This window comes from Lampetra fluviatilis, chromosome 5 (assembly GCF_964198595.1).
Source record: "Lampetra fluviatilis chromosome 5, kcLamFluv1.1, whole genome shotgun sequence".
Lineage (NCBI taxonomy): Eukaryota > Metazoa > Chordata > Hyperoartia > Petromyzontiformes > Petromyzontidae > Lampetra > Lampetra fluviatilis.
The window spans coordinates 6175601-6194341 of NC_136279.1; the positions used below are offsets into that span (position 1 = coordinate 6175601).

The 18741-nt window shown below is 50.8% G+C and overlaps 1 protein-coding gene across 7 annotated transcripts in view; it reads left to right on the plus strand.

The window, feature by feature from the left end:
- LOC144932467 (nuclear receptor coactivator 3-like) overlaps positions 1–18741 on the plus strand; it is a 170548-nt gene that overhangs the window by 141312 nt on the left and 10495 nt on the right. For all 7 annotated transcript variants that reach the window (XM_078856562.1, XM_078856564.1, XM_078856557.1 and 4 more), the window contains 10 exons: positions 1997–2269; positions 3359–3436; positions 5454–5594; positions 7414–7561; positions 8042–9920; positions 10612–10846; positions 11622–11855; positions 12460–12753; positions 15060–15186; positions 17193–17361. In XM_078856562.1, the coding sequence (XP_078712688.1) occupies positions 1997–2269; positions 3359–3436; positions 5454–5594; positions 7414–7561; positions 8042–9920; positions 10612–10846; positions 11622–11855; positions 12460–12753; positions 15060–15186; positions 17193–17361 (3578 nt within the window). The remainder of the gene's footprint in view (positions 1–1996; positions 2270–3358; positions 3437–5453; positions 5595–7413; positions 7562–8041; positions 9921–10611; positions 10847–11621; positions 11856–12459; positions 12754–15059; positions 15187–17192; positions 17362–18741) is intronic.

The window sequence follows — 18741 nt, forward strand, 5'->3', positions numbered from 1 at the left end:
TGGCGATGATGTTTACACACTACACCAGGTACTAATTTGAGGCTGAGTCAACCTAGGGGAGGCCCATGACCGGTTCAGATAATCGTCTGTGGTGTTGGCTGTGAGTGGGAATTGAACTCGGGTCGCCGGGTTCATAGCGCGGCGCGCTAACCGCTGCACTATACCGCTCCTCAGCACACGCGTGGCCTCAGAGTGCACCGAGCCTGGCACAAGCACCGCCACTTAGTGGCGAATGGTGGCTGTTGTTGTTGAGGTCTTCAATAGGGTTACTTGCCTTCTAGCATCATCCTTGGTAAATAGTGGGTTTGACTTGGAGGTCATTTAGCATCTTTTTCTGGCCTCTGGTACAATGGACTGGCTCAGTCAATCGTCAGGTGCTCTAGGCGTCTATGCAGAAAGACTCGGCTATGTATCTTCACGGTGCCTGTGTTTCATCGTGAGTAATTCTTGGAAATCCATTCAATGCTGCCCTGACGAGGAAGCTGAACTCCCATCATTACCAAGTGTCTCCAGAGGATCATGGAGTGTCACCGGAGCCACTGTGTGTCAAACCAGCGATTTGGTTTTCATCTGGGTTGCACCAGTTACAGCGCTTTGGGCATGTGGCCTATTTCCTTTCGATTGATCTCTCACGCAGGATTATTTTGAAAAGGATTAAACCTCGTTGGAGGAGCCCAAGGAAGAGGTCACAACTCTCCTGGCTAAAGCAGATCGATGGTTATTGTTGGCAAGCACTGGGGATTAGAAGAGTGTCTGCCTGGGAGCATCCCTGGAGGGGACGCTGTGAATTAAATTAAATGTGGTAATGCACAGACTGCATGTCTATTCTCTCATTTTACTTGGATCTACCAGTTTGACGATGCTTTTATATCACCGTTATCATCGGCCGTGGCCAATCCACTGGCCTCCCAAAGCCGCCACTACCTCTCACGATTCTCCGGTGTAATAATCCACACAGCATCTACAAACGAACTGATTTCATCGCTCCATCTCCTTGGTCGTCGTACTCCCGGACAGGAGACATTTCTTGGCTGCCGTTACATCATGATCTTGACCATCAGCCAATTCATTACCTGTTGTGATAAAGACCTGGTTAACCACTTTCAATGAAATGTCATTGTTCCTTAAAATAAATGTTTGACTTTATTTACAGAGGATCTGAACAGAACCCCCGTGTAATGGATGCGTGCAATGAAATGGCACGTTCGTTGTTTATCACGTCAATAATTACAATTGTAATATGAGCACACGAGTGTGCGTTGCATTTTGCAAGATGTGACACGGTAATTAGTGTAGATTTGGCGTGCAGCGCAAGTTAAACAAGATGCCATGACTTCACACGCCAGATCTGTTTACGACTTTCAGCAGGGTGCAGCCTCCAGTCTACTAAACCATAAACTATTTTTTTATTTTACCAGGTAAGGCCCACAAGCGACCTGGCCAACAATCATAGCTCAACGAAGCGGCTTATCACGTGGAAATTTATCGCAGCCAAATACTCTCAACGCATGTTTCCATATGTGGAGGGAAAAACTGGACGACCCGGAGAAAAATCCACGCGACCTTGGGGAGAGACACACCGCAAACTGACGTCTGGCTCTGGATTTAATCCTGTTGCATACCGGACGAGGCAGTTAAGATCTTGCCACCGAAATCGAGGGGTGTCCTTGGGCATACGGCTTGCAACAACCGCTTACAGTTATATACCGTATATGCCAGCACTATTGTAATAAACACCTTAAGGGTTAAAACGCGCATCACAAAATTTACGAGTCGACTTGCCAAGACCAGGGCCCGTCAACTTAGCCTCGCCCCTTCTCCCGTCTTTTATTTACAATAAAAACACTGGCGCGGGGTGGTGTGTGTGGCCGGGCGTGCGACGGCAGTCATGTCGTGTTGTCCTTGCTTCGTCGGGGAGTCGTGGCTCAAGCGCCTGCTGCGTGCGTGTGTGTGTGTGCGTGCGTGTGCGCGCCCGTTCGTTGTTTTCTCCACGCAGTGAACGGCGTGCCGTGGCCCAGCGACACCACACAGAGGAACAGCTGCACCTTCTCGTGCCGCATGCTCGTGCGGCCCCTCCACGACTCCGAGGCGGAGACGGACGTGGCAGCCGGGGCTCCGGGGGCAGTCGGGGTGGCCGGGGCAGCCGGGTCCACTGGGGTGGCGGCTCGGGGCAGCGGACCGGGGGCCGCCCAGGAGGAGCTGCAGAGATACGAGACCATGCAGTGCTTTGCCGTCACGCACCCACGCGCCATCAAGGAGGAGGGAGAAGGTTCGTCTGCTAAGGAGTTGCCGTGGTCGAAGCCGATTGGCTACTTAAGCCTCTAGCATGAGCCGTTTACCCTTGGCTGCACGTCTTGAGTCCATGTTATTTTTATGCCTGTAGGGAATGACCCCCTGTTTACTTCCGATGAAGTGGTTCTCGTCTCTTGACACTATCGGGATGATGGACAGGTGGCCACCGTGCATCACAGGCGTGATCGGCTTCGAGGCTGGTTGCGGGCAGCAAAGGACAGTGCAGCAAAATCCATTGTTGTATCGTACTTCTATGCTCCTTGCCTTGTCCAACCAGCACTGACCAATCTTGTTGAACTATATTCAAATAAACCCCCTATGACCTACGCAAAGTATGGAGGCCTTAATCCAGCAGTGGATTGACGAAAAGGCTGTACACGTACATCACAGTAATACCGTACAGTATCCCACAACCTGAGAAAAAGCCAGCATGGTGGGATACTGCAAGAGTGGACATGGAAGCTCGGGTGGTTGACTTGACAACAACTACGGGAACCAGCGGAAGGAAGGAGAGATGGCTATGTGTGGTGGCACCAACAGCATTGTTCATGATGACCTCCTGACCTCGACCTATCCACGATGGTAGACGTGCATCGATAGTTTTTCCGATCGCGCTTAAAAGTGACGGTGCACATGTCCAGCTCTTCTGTCAATTCACTGCCGGATGAGGGCTTCCCGACACGGCATGGGCCATGAGGGTTATTCGCAGCATAGTACATTAAATACAACGCTGATATTTTCTAGCCCCGTAACAGCTTGCAGGAGCTGTTTGTTTTTATGCGTTGTGGTCAGTCATCCAAGCACTCGCTTGGCACATCCATACCTGCTTATTGGCTTCTCGAGATCTGACGCATTTTGGGTGATTGGGCGAGGGAACTAACAAATACCCGTGGCTGAATAATGCTTTCGTCAGGCACGCGCCTCCTCGGTCTGCTGAAAACAAAATAAAATTTTCGGTACATTCTTCGTCATGCCACCAGCACAGTTTTGTGGCGCTGTCGGTAGCGGGCAGGAGGTGAACGTATGCCGCGTGCTTGTGCCCCCCCCCTCCACTGTGTGCGCGCAGACCTGCAGTCCTGCCTCATCTGCGTCGCTCGACCCATGCCCAGATCGGAATCGTTCTCCACGCGGCAAGATCCCACGGGTAGGTGACACCTCTCCACCCCCCCCCCCCACCGTGTCCATACCCTAAGACAAGACGTCTTCTCTCTGCTCACCCAGTTTTGTGTGTTTTTTCTTTCTCACGCGCCGTTGCGCAAGGGCACGCAGCGCAGCATAAGTCGGCAAGCCCGACAAAGTGTAAAATGAAGTAGCCTTGACGTTTGATGGTCAAATGAGAGGAGGCGTAAAAACGTGGAACGTGTGCGCCAGAGGTGTGGACTCGAGTCATGTGACTTGGACTCGAGTCAGACTCGAGTCATGAATTTGATGACTTGCGACTCGACTTGGACTTGCATAACAATGACTTTGTCCCACCTATGAGATGTGGACTCGAGTCATGTGACTTGGACTCGAGTCAGACTCGAGTCATGAATTTGATGACTTGCGACTCGACTTGGACTTGCATAACAATGACTTTGTCCCACCTCTGGTGTGCGCCGAGCATTTGATGCGGGCGCTGCAGCGGCGTGAGCGCTTGGGCTTTGCACGCTGCACACGGACCCCGTGGTGTAAGGCGTGGAGTGAATAAACTAATCTATACTTATTTTGCCAGGTATGGTCCACTGAGCTATATTACTCTTGTTTTAGAAGCGACCTGGCCACAAATGATAGCTCAACTATGTGGCTTATCATGTGGAAATGTATAGCAGCCAAATACTCTCAACGCGTGATGTTGATTCGAAATGTGGAGGGAAAAACCGGAGGACTCAGAAATCCACACGGGGAGAGACACGCAAACTCCAAATATACAGCAGGCGTCAGGGTTAGAATCGAACCCACGACCTCCTGCATACCAGATGAGGGAGTCAACATCTCGCCACAGCGATGATCCGGTATTATTGATGACATAATTATTTCGGTCAATTTCTGGTTGATGATTGGCTTCAGTCACATCAGTGGCACTGTTTGTGCTGGGTGGAGGCTGCACTTATGATCCAGTGTGGATGCGCACAGCCAACCGAAATATACTCTTGTTGTTCAAACAACATTTTAAAACCTCTTGGTCACTTGCTGGCATACGAAAGTGCTGATATTTACATCCAAGCTGTTGTGCAAATGGCATGAGGTGAGAACTCTTTAACACGGTCAAAAAAAGGCAGGCAATATTGTTCATAATTTTTTTGCATGTTATTAGGATGCTTTTGCAGTCCTGATACCCTTTTATGCATGGAGGTCAGGCGATGTTGCTGCTTGCAATTCTAATAAAGTAATTTTCAGGACCATTTTTTTTGCATTGCAATGTTTGGCCAATAACGGTTATATTTTGTGTTTTTATTTTTATCATTAAACACGGGATGTTGAAACAAGTTGTTTGCAACACTTTAATGAATGTCAAGTAATAGGAATGCATGTAGCTGAAGGTGCTTTGGTCATCATTGCCTTGTCCTCATGCGTGTTCGGAAAGATTGCGATGCCACATTGCTGTTGGGCAGCTGAGGGAGGCTCACAGTGGGTGATTTGCAGACACCTTTGGAGTGCTGTGCCTAGCACGCTGCTCTATTAACCTGTTGTCCGGAGTTCGAATCCCGCCCAAGGCTAACATCAGTGACGTTTGTATGTACGTTGAACTTCTTTCGCACCGTACCTAGCCAACCGTGCTAATTGGAGGTGCGGTGGAAGGACAACAAACTAAACACAAAAAGCAGTTCTAAATAGAAACATTTTCAATCTCGTTTTAAAAGTGCACAGCTCCAGTGGGTGCCTAATGGAGCGTTCCAGACGGCCGCAGAAGCGCATCTGAAAGCGCTCGCTGCAGTGACCGTCTTTGTCCTTCTGAATGAGTCCTGGGCCCGCCCCGAGGTTGGCTCCACTTCAAATGAGGACCTGGTGTGATGTGTAAACATCGCCACTCGGGAAAAAAAGGCGGCCGGACGTGGTGCTGGCCCACCCACCCCCCTCGTGTGTTGTGCCCGCCTTCAGAGGTGCAACTTGCAAACAGCACTTGTCCCAGCCGTGCATTAAAGGCTCTTTGGTGGGGGGGAATCTTTGTTATTGTCCAGGAAAAATCGTGGCAATCGACACGAGCAGCCTGCGTGCCTCGATGACCGTGGGCTGGGAGGACCTGGTGCGGAGATCCATCAAGGTGTTCTACCAGGCAGCTGAAGCCAACATGTCCCTCGCACGCCGCCACCACCAGGAAGGTACGTACGCACGCACGCACATACGGAAGCAATGCACGCACGGCCCGCATGCAAACGTCCATTCGCTCACACGATGCAGGTACGCACATCCACATGTATGCCAAAGACGCTCTTACTCTGGCATTGCACAGCGACAGGCTAATGGAATAGTCTTGTGTATGTATGTGTGTATATATACAGAGTGGGTAGCAATAGTGCAGTGGTTATTGCACTGTGCTATGAACTCGGTGACCCGAATATTATCCCTGCTCATGGTCGGCCAACACCAGTGATGATTAACTGGTTCTGAGCCTCCCCTCGGTCGACTCAGCCTCAAATGAGTACCTGGTGCGGTATGTAAACATCGCCACTGGGGAGACAAAGGTGGCCGGGCATGGTGCTGGCCACCCAGCCCCTCATTCCATGCTGGTATTCATAGGTGTTTGCTAACAGCACTTGTCCAAAAAGTCTGTTCAGGCTATACGGGGGTTCTTTGTCTTGTATTTATATACACATAACGTGTAGTTTGTGTAGGGTTGAGGATTTATCATCTTAATACTGGAGAGTGGAGACTATAACAGATATATTCCTCTCTTTTATTTAAAATTCAGGGGTGAAAGCTCTGCGGCTTGGGTTTTAACTGTCACTTCACAAAGGTGTAGCTTTTGACGTCCAATCCAAAACGAACGTGACAAGGTGGAGCTGTTCTTGTAATTTATCTTTGCGGTGATTTTAATTGGCCTCTGCAAGTGCTCCATTGGAATCAGAAGGTTTCAAGTTTACCGTAAAATCTGTCATTTTGTATGGAAGGCAACAGTCGCAGGCGTATGGAGGCACTCGGGGGCCCCCCACTTTAAGAATGTGGTATTTTTACCACTGCCTCATGCAGCCCATGGAAGTGAGCTCACCCTATCACTCATATGAGCACGGAGAAACTTTAGACTTTGACTTGGGGTGGAGCTGTGACCGAGTAGTTGGAGCACGGCGCAATGAACTCGCAGAGTCGAGTTCGATCCGCAACGACAGCTCGTATCTGAACCAGTCCTGGGCCTAACCTTTCCCAACGCACACTGACCAGTTTGGTAAAGTCATCATGTTATAACATTGTATTATTGTTATTATTATTATCTATAGACAGCTCTATACACAACAATAATCAATTGCCATGTTAAGTAATATACAAATAAATAAATTATTATAAAATAAGCATCCAGTATCCATATCTTTCCTTATACATATATGGTCAACAGACCCCCATGACTAACATGGCATTGGGAGAACTCGGGGTTGCACATTATTACCACAGTAAACTCTCAGATTAATCATCCAGGTTGTAGATTAACCCTGCTTAAACCAACTAAGATATATTTACATACACGCTGGTTTAATTATTCGCTGATTCTCACAGCAAGCACTTCAGAAAGTAAAGTGACTAATTACAGTCAAAACAAAATCATCCTTTCTGTGTCTTCGCCCTCATTCCAAACAGGTATAAGCAATAAATGCGGTTTATAGCCTCATGTAAGCGTGTCTTTAATTGTTTTATTATCCGGGAAGCCCTTCGTGTTGGTTTTTGTGGTTGTGCTGTATGGCTTTGTGGTGTGTTTTCACGCTGTGCTACCTGAAACACATTGGGCAGTTGGCTGTATTACTTATAATTGAGCTTATCGACCCTCGACGTATACTCTGTCCGAAGTTAGAACTTGTCGTCGGCACATTGTGGTGGCGCCGACGGCTTTAGCCACGATGACACCGTGATCTGATCTCATTTGTGCATGTGCGTGCGTGTGTGTTCGTGCGCGTGTGTACACGCGTGTCTGCGCACGTGCGGGGTGTGCAGTGATGATGAAGGGCATGGCCACGAGTCCACCGTACCGATTCCAGCTGGCGGACGGTACCGTGGTGATCGCACAGACCAAGAGCAAGCTCTTCCGCAACAACGCCACCACGCAGCCGCACATGGTGCAGTCCATCCACAACGTTGTCAGGTCGGCTTGGCTTCCACGCTCCCCGCATCCCTCTTTCCATGCCCAGCCACAGCAAGACGGAAACTGTCGAGTGGAATTGCGGAAATCTGCAGTCTGCCGGCCGGATTGGACCCATGACTTCGTTTAATCCAGCCCGCGGTGACATGAGGCTGTGGACAGCTTTTGTCAATGCATGCATCGTTAGCCATGTTAAATAGGGAAATAGAAGGGGAAAATGTTAACTGTATTTCTGATTTTTAGCCCGGTCATTCGCTTCTGTTGTTGTATTGACCCTGGAGGTACGATGAGCTCAATCGACTCCGGAAATCAAGTTTTGAATGCACAGCCTTCGAATTGTTAAACAAGTGCTTTGCTGCAGCACCACCTGAGATATTGATAAACTTTGTTAATCATGGGATAGTGCTGGTTGCAAATGCATTTTCGTAAATTAATTGACAACTCTTATGTGTGTGTTTATATATTTTATTTTATCTCTTTCAGAGAGAAGTCGATAATTGGTCAAGACGCAATGGCACAGGCAGTTGGAGCTGGGAAACAAAACAACAGCAACGTCATGGTCAATAGCAGCCAGCACCAACACCTGCCAGGCCAACAGCCGATGTTACCTGTTGGTTCCAGCCAGGAACAACATCATCAACAGCAACAGCAGCAGCAACACCAGCAGCAACACCAACAACAGCAGCAACACCAACAACAGCAGCAACACCAACAACAGCAGCAACACCAACAACAGCAGCAACAGCAACAACAGCAGCAACACCAACAACACCAACAACAGCAGCAGCAACAGCACCAACATCACCAGCAACATCACCACCATCAGCAACAACAGCAGCAGCAGCATCAGCAGCAACAACACCACCAGCCAGTCAGCAGCCAAGGCTACAGTACGTCTAATCCCACAGGCCATCCTACAGGCCAGCCCGGTTTCTGGCGTGCACCGGGCAGGTTTGGAGGGCCTAACGATGCCACGATGGGCAGGAGCCCATCGGCAGCGCAAGCCAACTCGGTGGGCCACCGTTTTGGCGGAATGAACGGCGGCGAAGGGACGGTCAGCATGGCCGGCGTCATGGGTAACCAGGGCGGCACTAACGTGAGCGTGGGTGGCAGCCCTGCCCGAAGCAGCCCCGGCGCGATGGTGACGCAGGCCGCGATGATGATGTCGCCGAGGCAGAGGTGCAGCCCCGGCGCGGCCAACCCCGCGCACAGCAGCCCCCAGGGCTCGTTCGAGGCCCCACGGATGCCGTTCTCTCCGGTGAGCGCCGGCTCGACAGGCGGCATGCGCTCGCCCCAGGCTATGGGGAACATGCGCTCGCCGCTGGGAGCCATGAACGCCGGCAGTCGGGGCTGCGCCGGTGCCGCTCAGCCCGGCGCGGCCGCGGACGCCCAGCCCGGCGGTTTCGGCATGGCCAAAATGTCGTCGCCCGGCCAGAGGAACGTCGGCGCGGCATCGTCCGCGAGCACACCGACGCAGCAGCCCATGTTGCGCAGCATTAAGGTGGAAGGTGGCGCGCCCAACATGTGTCTCGGGCAGTCGGAGGCTGCTGCCCAGTCGGGACAAGCAGATTCTCTCGGACAGAAAGTGGGCGGTGGTTGCGGTGGTGGCAGCGGCAAAAACAGCACCAGTGGCTGCGTGGGAAAGGACGACCCCGCATCTGGCAGCGGGGACTCGAGTGAACCGGGGAGCACTTCGGCCGAGGGCAAGGGTAACATGAAGCTGCTGCAGCTGCTGATTGGCGAAGGTGGTGGTGGGGGCGGCTCTGAGCAGTCAGGAAGGGACCAATTGCACGGGGGCAGGGGCGAGCCCATAAAGGTGGAAGCCGGAGAGAACGGGATGCCAACAAATTCCAGCTCGTCGGCGTCCGGCTCATCGGGGATGACCTCCCTGACGGAGAAACACAAGATCCTGCACAAGCTGCTGCAGGAGAGCGGGACGACTCTGGACGCCGATAAAATCATTGGAGAGGTGGTCGCCGCAGGGAAGACAGAAAATCTGTCCACGTCGCCATCGGCGGCGCTGTCATCTTCCTCCTCCTCCCTGCCGGGGGGCCCGGTGGAAATCAAGCAGGAGGCGGTGTCCGAAAAAGAATGCGGCGGCGGCGGCGAGAATGGGATGGCGAGCATCAAGAAGGAGAAAGCCAGCCCCCAGAAGCGAGACAAGGACCACGTGTTGCTGCGGTACCTGCTGGACAAGGAGGAGGGTGGCAAGGTGCAGAAGGAGGAACAGGCGGCGGGCGCGACGGTGAAGGTCGAGGAGTCGCCCACGGGAGGGTGCAGCGGCTCGCGATCAGCGGGTGCCGACGCGTGCTCCGTGAGCAGCAGCAGCGCCATCAAGACGGAGCCCGCGGAGAAAGAAAGAGTTGCGTTTCCTTTTTTCACTTCTCAGCGGGTCACGAAACGAGTGACATTGAGCGATAGCTTCGGTTAGTGGGGAATAGCGAATGAATAATAACGGGTTATCGCTTCACGTCGTCGTGAGATGCATTTTTTTGTGGAGCTAGGGCCGGTGGGTTAAATATGAACGTTTTATTTTGTGACGATGTTTATGATTCAACGAGAGTCCAATGTCACTCTCCGATGTGCTTTTTTGGGCGTAACGTTCACTGGTTCTCGGCACGTGCCGGGAGCGCCGGACCTCATGCCGAACTACACGCGTTACAAACCCGAAAAAACATATCCAGCGCAATTGCAAAAGTCAATCTCGGCATCCTCCAAGAAGGAACTACTGGAGTGTCTCTTATCTCCACTGAAACATGCGTTTAGTGTTTGCCCGCTGTACATTTCCATGCGTTAAGCCACTTCGTTGAGCTAGCATTAGTGATAACCGAGTTGCTTCTAAAAAAAGAGCTGTGTAGGGTCAGTGGGCCTTACCTGGTAAAATACATAAAATATGGATCGTTCCATTGGGGGAGCAATGGACGATTCAATTTATAACACTTACACACTTGGAAGGAAAATGCGAAAAATACGCCCCTTGTTTTTTCTGCCATCAAATGAAGAGAAAAGAAATGTTGAGTTCGCGCGATAAAACGGGTTCTTGTCTCCTGCAGAACTCCACCAACGACTTTGACAACCTCGACAGCTTCCTACGGAGCCTGACGTCCGACGCGGCTGTTCGGGACGTGGCCGAGGGTCGGTCCCAGGCGGCCACCACTGCGTCCACGCCCACAACTCCAGTGCCACCCATCACCCCCTTGTCCTCGACCACGGCTGGGTTTGAGCCGGCGCAGATGGGCGGCCACGGCGCCACCAGGGCACAGAACAAGCCGTCCGCACCCACCAATGGTAAGGCGGGTGGGGGGGAGAGAGTGTCGCCCTCCATGCGGAGTGAAAACTAAAACGTTCGGCAGAATCTAAAAATGCTTTTTGTTGTGCTCACCTGTTGACGTAGAGACACGGCGTCGTCGTTGCCTTAGAACGCTGCCGTGGATGTTGTGGTTGCAATACTGGACACGCCGTTTCAATCTTCCAGTGCGGCCGTTGTAACAAATGGGACAGTCTACTAGATCTCCCACCCCCCCTGCCACCGCCTCTGTCCATCCGACAGAATGAATGGTTATACCACAGCTAATCGATCCGAGGCATCTGGCCAGAATAGAACAGTCGGCTAAAACACCGTCTAGAGGGGGCTCTTTAGACCTCCCTCTCTGACAGAGGCCCTTCCGGCAGCAGTGGCACGAGCGACGAGTAAGTTGCAGGGCCACAACATTTACTTTAGGGACCCCCCCTCTAAATTAATGTCACCTGACGTTCTCCCGGTGGCGAGCGCTTGAGAGTTGAAATCTGCTGCCAGGTTTTACACCTGGAAAGACTGTCGCTTGCATTAGAGTGCGAGAGGTGAGCCCGATGTCAAGGGAGGGGGTCCCAGCGCCAGCAGTCAAATCAACATTGCATTTTTTTGGTTGGGGATTATGCATCGGTGGGAGGGGGAGGGGCTGCCGTCATTAAAAGCAGAGCGCGCATGTAAATGTTGCCGCTTTTTATTCAAAATTTCTCATGCAGATGTTCTTTACGGACTGCGTTGTGCGCGTGTTCGCGTGCGATTGTTTTGTGCGGTAAGATTTTGGCGCCATGCCCGGCTCCCCCGCGCTGCGGCCATCCTTCTCGCGCTCCGTGTCGATGGACCCGGCGGCCGTGGGACCACGATGCAGCCCCGGCGTCTACTCGCCGAGCCGGCGCGGACCGAGCCCCTACCCTCCCGGGCTACGCTCGGTGTCCGCCAACCAGGCCTGCCACCCATGCCAGCCGGGGCAGCCTGGCGTGGCCAACAGCAAGGGCAACGCGGGCAGTCACGGTAACTTGCCCGCGCACTTGAGTATGTTTGGCACGGATGTGGGACCGTGGTTACGAATGTGTGGAGACTTTGTTTACTGTTGGGAGATCAGTAGGATACATTGTGGCACAAGTGTAAAAAAATAAAATAATTACCATTGTGGCTCCTGATTTACCAATACATGCACTGGGAAAATTAACTTTCCTTCTACCACCTCCCATACGGAAGCGTTTATAAGCCGCTCTGTATTGTTCTCTAAGCTCGTAATGCTTCGTCCCCCTTGTGCATCTTCCCTGCACTAAACCCCCAAGGCTTCACTTAAACTTCACAATGAGACGCTGTCACTCCTCCGTGCCCATGAGACCCAGGTTGGGCGCAACTGTCTGTGAGTGCTGAAGAAAAAGAACACGCGCTCCTTAAAAACAAACAAACAAACAAACGCGTCGGGTGCTATCCGTTTGCCCGCACGGTGACCGCGCTGCAACGTAACGCGATACACTGGCTGCTTGCATCATTGGCCGCGTAACCGGAACCCGTGGCGCGTGGCACAGCGCGTGCCGTTGATACGGCCACCCCCCCCCCTAAACCCCGCCACCCTCCCCTCCTCACCGTGCCTCTCACGCAGGGGTCATGGTGGGAGGCATGCCGGGGCCTGGCGGCGGTGTGGCGGTGGCGGGAGCTGGCATGGCGGTGCCGGCGCGACGAGCGAGCATGACGGAGGCGGAGGGCGGCTCCTGGGCGGCGCAGGTGTCGCCCGTGGCCGGCGTGGCGAGCGGGGTCGGCATGCCGTCATCCCCGGCCGCCGCCCCGTGTCCCAGCGCCGCGTGTGGCCCCGTGGGCCATCCCATGAAGCCAAGGGTCGGTGCGGTGGGGCGCCCGCTGTCGCAGCAGCAGCAACAGCAGCCGCCACCCATGATGGGTGAGCGCTTCGCCGACTCCCACGTGGGAAGATGCGCACATCTTGGCTTTGTTTAAAAATGGCGTGGTGTAGCCACGGTGTTGGGGGGGGGGGGCGGCGCCACAGTGGCGAGATGTTAACTACCTCGCCTGGTGTGCGGGAGGTCGCGGGTTCGATCCCGACCCTGATGCCTGCTGTATATTTGGAGTTTGCGGTGTCTCTCTCTCACCTTGATGGTCGCGTGGGTTTTTCTTCAGCTCCTCCGGTTTTTCCCTCACACATGTGGAATCAAGATGCGTTTAAGAGTATTTGGCTGCTATAAATTTCCACGTGATAAGCCACTTCGTTGAGCTATCATTTGTGACCAGGTCACTGCTGAAAAAGACCTGTGAAGGTCAGTGGGCCTTACCTGGTAAATAGTTTATAAGTTTAATTTAAGACTGAATGCATTTTCTGGGTCACTGGTGGATTGAAGTAGCCATGTGACAAATAGTCACAGCCATCGCGAGATGTATACTGGATGTGGTGTGCCGTGCCGGGGTACGGATTCTAATTAACGTTGCCGACCTACACAGACTCGACTGAAATTAAGCTGCTCATGGCTGTGTTAATACCGTGCTGCGTGATTAGTACGATAAGTCAAGGTCAAACGTGTTTCCCTGTCACTGACGGTCCTGAGGCAGTGGTGTAAAATCCGCAACCCTCTAGTCATGTGAGGCGATGTGCTCTCACGAAGACATTCATGGAAGGCGTTTTCTGAAATTATGATTGGAGAAATAATGGCGTAAATATAAATGAAGTAATTATCCATCTCAGAATTGCTGACACCATACTCATTGTCGTGGCCAGTGGAAAATAATGACAGGGAACGATTGAAGAACATCACAAACAAAGCTGGAAAGTTGGAATAAATTGTCAAGTAAAGCAGATTTGATGAACCAAATAAAATAATTTTTGGAGGGCCGAGACCCAACTGGAAAACCCAACGAATTGTGTGAATCTGCGGAAAATTATTGATAGCAAGCCAATATAAAAATGATGCAAGGGAGGCGAGTGAGAACAGGTTGAAGTTTGTTTGGAAATTGGGATTTGATAATGAAAAACAATGTAGCGGTCCGACTCAATCAGTCCATGTTGCCTACTAAATAAGTATCAATTACACTGAACAACAATAAAGAGGAACAACACCGATCAGAAAACGAACTCAAACTCGACACATTGTACGGAGTGATCATGAAGGTAAATGGGCTTAGGCAGGGCACAGGGCTCAGAGGGATGACAGCCACAATCATCCCTTCTAATGAGCTGGGATCAGCGCCTGTGTCGGAGCCAGATGCAGCATCGCAAGACCATACGAGGGATATTGACGATGTGGAGAGGCTCTTCATCCAGCAGTGGAGAGATCTGGGCTATTGATGATGCTCAAGGCCAGTGTTTCAATGTGTTCAGTAGATCCACTACACTCTAACATTGTATGATTGAAAACCTTCAACTATTACGAAATTATATTCCTCCTGCATTGTATGGTGAACTTATTTTGCACTGTACATCGCCAACCATGCTCATCGGAGGTGTGGGAGAAGGATAAGAAACGCAACACGAAAAGTTGTTTAAAAAAAAATGAGTTTTCAATTTATATTTAAAAGTGCATAGTTCCAGTGGCTTCCTAATGTCGAAAGGAAGACAGCGTTCCGGATGGCCGCAGAAGTGCATCTGAAAGTGCACGATGACTGTATTGCAGTTAATATATTACAACTGTCACAGATGTTTGTATTGTGCATCATCTTGGCTGCAGTAATATTGGGTCTCGTAAATGTGAGTATCTTGGCCCTAACATAGAGAATACATTTTGGCAGATACCTTTTTATTCTGACATTTGCAAAATTGGTAATGTTGCCTTGATATTGAAATGCTGTTTTGAACCTTTGAAGAAAAACGCATGGCTTCTATTGTGCAGCATTAAATGTTAACATCCATTTGTTTCTGTATTGTATGCGAATCCATCACGTAGGCTTTCACGACCAATATTATTCATGACAGCATATTTTTTTAGGTTAGATCATGTGAATGTCAGAGAGCATACATTGTAACTGTTGTGAGTTTTCTCTTGAGCACACCCGTGTGCTAAACTAGTAACACATTGGCATGTACAAACCTTGGCTCTGTCGGGTGGAGGTGGGTGTACGACACATGTACGCGATCTAATCCAAAACAACTTGATCGCGAATGCGTACATTGTTTGGATGCGATTGCTACGTGAGGATGATTTGTAAATGTCCGTGCTGGTTTCTAAGACTTCTCTCTTTGGCTGTTGTGTGTCCCTGCAGTTCCCTCCGAGATGGAGCTGGGCTTGAATAACTCTCCATATGGCCAGCAGCCACCGTCCAATCAGATGCCTCCTTACGGTGACAGCATGATGGGATTGGAACAGGGGTCAATGGCAGATGCAAACAGGTGAGCAAAACTAAAACTCTGAACCAGGGGGGTCCGCAACCTGCAGTTCCGGAGCCGCATGCGGCTCTCTTGGGACTTGTGAAATTGAGGTTATTTTTTATTGTGCCAACGTCTCGTATTTACATTGCATTGTTGCTCTGGAAATATTGGGGTTTTTTTTACCGAATTCTAAAAAACAATTACTCTCCTTGTTATTTTGGTTGCCGACCCCCTGGTTTATGCCCTGCTTATTTGTTTCACAAAGTCAGGCCGAGTCTCAAGACCTGTCGCAGGAGGTTCTTGCGTGAGAATATATAGCCAAATGTGTCATAGTTATTATTGCAAATTGTGAGGAAAATAAAGTACGGCAAAAAGCACACGTGAATAAATGGCACGAAAAAAATGTTTATATCGGCAACCTAGCTGCTATGCTACCAACACCTGGCCACTTTGTAACGCTGCAGATTGTGTGTGATTACCGGTCCACACCACCGTATCTCACACGCAGATAACAGTCCATTTCTTCAGCATCATCATTAGCCATAGTCTGGCCACTGCTCAATGAAGGCCTCCGCAAGTCGTCGCCATTTGCCACGGTTTCACGATGCAACAGTCCACGTCTGGAGAAGTTGTAGGAAACAGTGTGCACATATATTATTCACTCCTTTTTCCCGGGCATTTATACCTTCATAATTTATAACTGTGGCACAGTGGTGAGCTGCACTGTGCGGTGAACCCCGCAATCCCAAGTTCTATTCCCGGCCACGGATTACATCAGCGGCGAGTTGGTATCTGAATCTATTCTCCTTCTGCCCCTCCCGCACTTTCACCAACCCATACTGACCGGCATTGTGTGAAGTATTGTCAAGCAATCCCCACGACCAATCGTGGCTTGAGTAGGCCTTAATCTAGCAGTTGATCGACAATGGGGTTGTGAAGAAAATAATAATAATAATAATCGCTGTATTCAGCTGTGCTGGTGCATCAGAGACTCGATGGGGCTAGGTCGCACTCAAGGGAAAAAAAATCAACCTTTATGTTACCTGATCATTATTAAGATTATAAACTGGTTTACATTCCCTTCACCGCTTACCCTACCCCCCCTCCTGCCCTTGTCCTCCTTCCACCGATATATTTACCCACTGGCTACCGAGCGTGGCTTCGTTTATGCAGGAGTGCATTTGAGCCTCGTAGAAAAGTCGGTAGATTCCACAGCGGGGCTCACTAAGAAAAGGGCAGCGTGTGAAATTGGTATTGTGCATGGGGGGGGGGGGTACGGCTTAGAAGCCAGAGTCGCAACCTGCTGCTTCTCCCCTCCCCAGCAGCACCACCAATGTCCGCAGCGGCAGAAGCAGCAGGTGCTCGTTTCATCGCTCGTGCAGCCAAAGGCATGCACGTCTTGAATCCAATAGCGATTGTCTCCCCCCCCCCCCCCTCCCGACGATCCCACGTTGGCTCCCACCCCTCATTCCCTCCCCTTCCACCACCACAATTGCATTCGCTACTGCTGCTTGTTTTTGTTTTACTGTAACACGTGCAGGGCAGTTTGTTAATTTTTAGCTACCACCACCATAGTGCTTGTAAATAAATAATGAGTTGCCTTTGGAAAACGTGTTAGGTTATTTAAAAAAGAAAGGTATGACCCTAAGGTTGTTGAGATGGGCTCACAATGCCCGTGTTGGATCATTGCGGCAATGTCACTGAGGTTTCTGGGTTCAAATCCAAACTGTTACTCGGCAAGCAGCAGAATTTGTGTTATGGGGTGTTCAAGTGTAATTGGGTTGAGGATCTCATCCCAGTGACAATTAACTCCGCAAAAAAACATTAAATTTGGTTCAGTACTTGATCAATCGATAGATTCCGGCTCTGGAAAAGTGTTGCTCTCTGCCATGTGGACCAGAGACGACTTGAAACGATCTCGGAAAGTAGAACCATGATATTCGCTTCTGTGGACCGTTCCCCTAACATCAACCATTTCCACTGATTCGTCAAGAGTTCCTGATGACAATTTCGTCTCGTTGCTGCAGGCAAGCCTTCACGCCGTCGCTGGACGAGCTGCTGTGCCCGCCCACGAGCCTGGAGGCGCAAAACAACGAGAAGGCGCTGCTGGACCAGCTGGACTCGCTGCTGAGCAGCACTGACGAGGTGGACCTGGCAGAGATCGACCGTGCCCTGGGCATTGACAAACTCGTGCAGGTGAGAGTGTGTAGCTCCTGTGGGTGGGTGGGTGAGTGAGTGTGTGTGTAGCCCGTACAGGTGATTGCGTGAGAGCGTGTAACCCATGTGGGTGAGTGTGGGTGAAAGCGTTGAGCTTGTGTGTGTGTGAGTGTAAGTGTCGCTTATGGGGAGCGGTAGTGTAGCGTTAAGCGCGCTTGCGCTATGAACCCTAGAGAACCGAGTTACATTTCCGTTCAAGGCCAACAATCATTGACTATTTGAACCGGTTCTGAGTCTCTCCTAGGGCAACTCGGCCTTAAACTGAGTACCTGATGCAGTGTGTAAACGTCGCCACTGGGGAGACATAGACCTCGAAATAAGCACGGTTGGCTAGTATGGTGCAAAAGAAGTTCAAACATACATTCGTACGAGCCAGCCAGGCGTGGTGCTGGCCACCCAACCACCTCTTGTGCCGTGCCGGCCTTCATAGGTGCTCGCTAACAGCACTGCACCCTACAGTCTGTTAAGGCTATACGGGGGATCTTCGTTGGGCGAGTGCGACCTTATAATGTATTCGTTTGGCGAGCAGCGTGAGGTTGAAGTGCGCTCGACAGTGCAACCCATTTACTGAAGGAACTATGGATTAATTATCGGTGGCAACGGCGGGGAGGTGCGACCCGGATAAAAAATAACCCCACTGAAAACGTATAGTTACCAACCAGTGTAGAATTCGGGTTCGAATGTAGATTGTATCGTCCGATTGTACAGTATTGCTTCTTAAAGTAATCGGTGTACCTTCTGATGTGTGTGCAGTCATACTGGCACCCATTCTGACCCTCGAAGAGTGAGGAGCAGATATTCATATAAACGACGATTTTTTTGTTTTCATAAGCACAAATAAATCACCCAGGGAGAATTGAAGAGTTTATTGGAACAAGCGTTTACTAGATCAGAGCACGTGTATATTGATTCAAATTTCATGATCATACTATCTTCGAGATCCTGCATGGATTCATCATCCCTGCTTGGCTTTCGTCACACTCCGCGTATTCTTCTAGCTCGACGCATTCCACTCCCTTCCACACTCTTCTGCCACTCCCCTATCATCTCACTCCACTTGCCTTCCAAGCATTCCCCCCCCCCGCGCGAGCAATCACGGCTTTCTACCAAAGCCCTAATCAACCTTCGCTTAGTGGGGGGGGGGGTCGCTCGTTCTCCTCTGCTGCGCTCATTGTCTGGAACTCACTTTCCCCAGCCACCACGAAGGTCTTGATTTCCTGCCTCTGTTCAAGTCCTGGCTCAAGGCACTGACTGCTCCTTTTTCCTCAATGAAATAAACAAGCCTCGTGTTTCTCTACAGTGTCCTAAATGCAGGATGTGGGCGCTATTTCAATCGAAATTGTATTGAAAGTAAAAGTA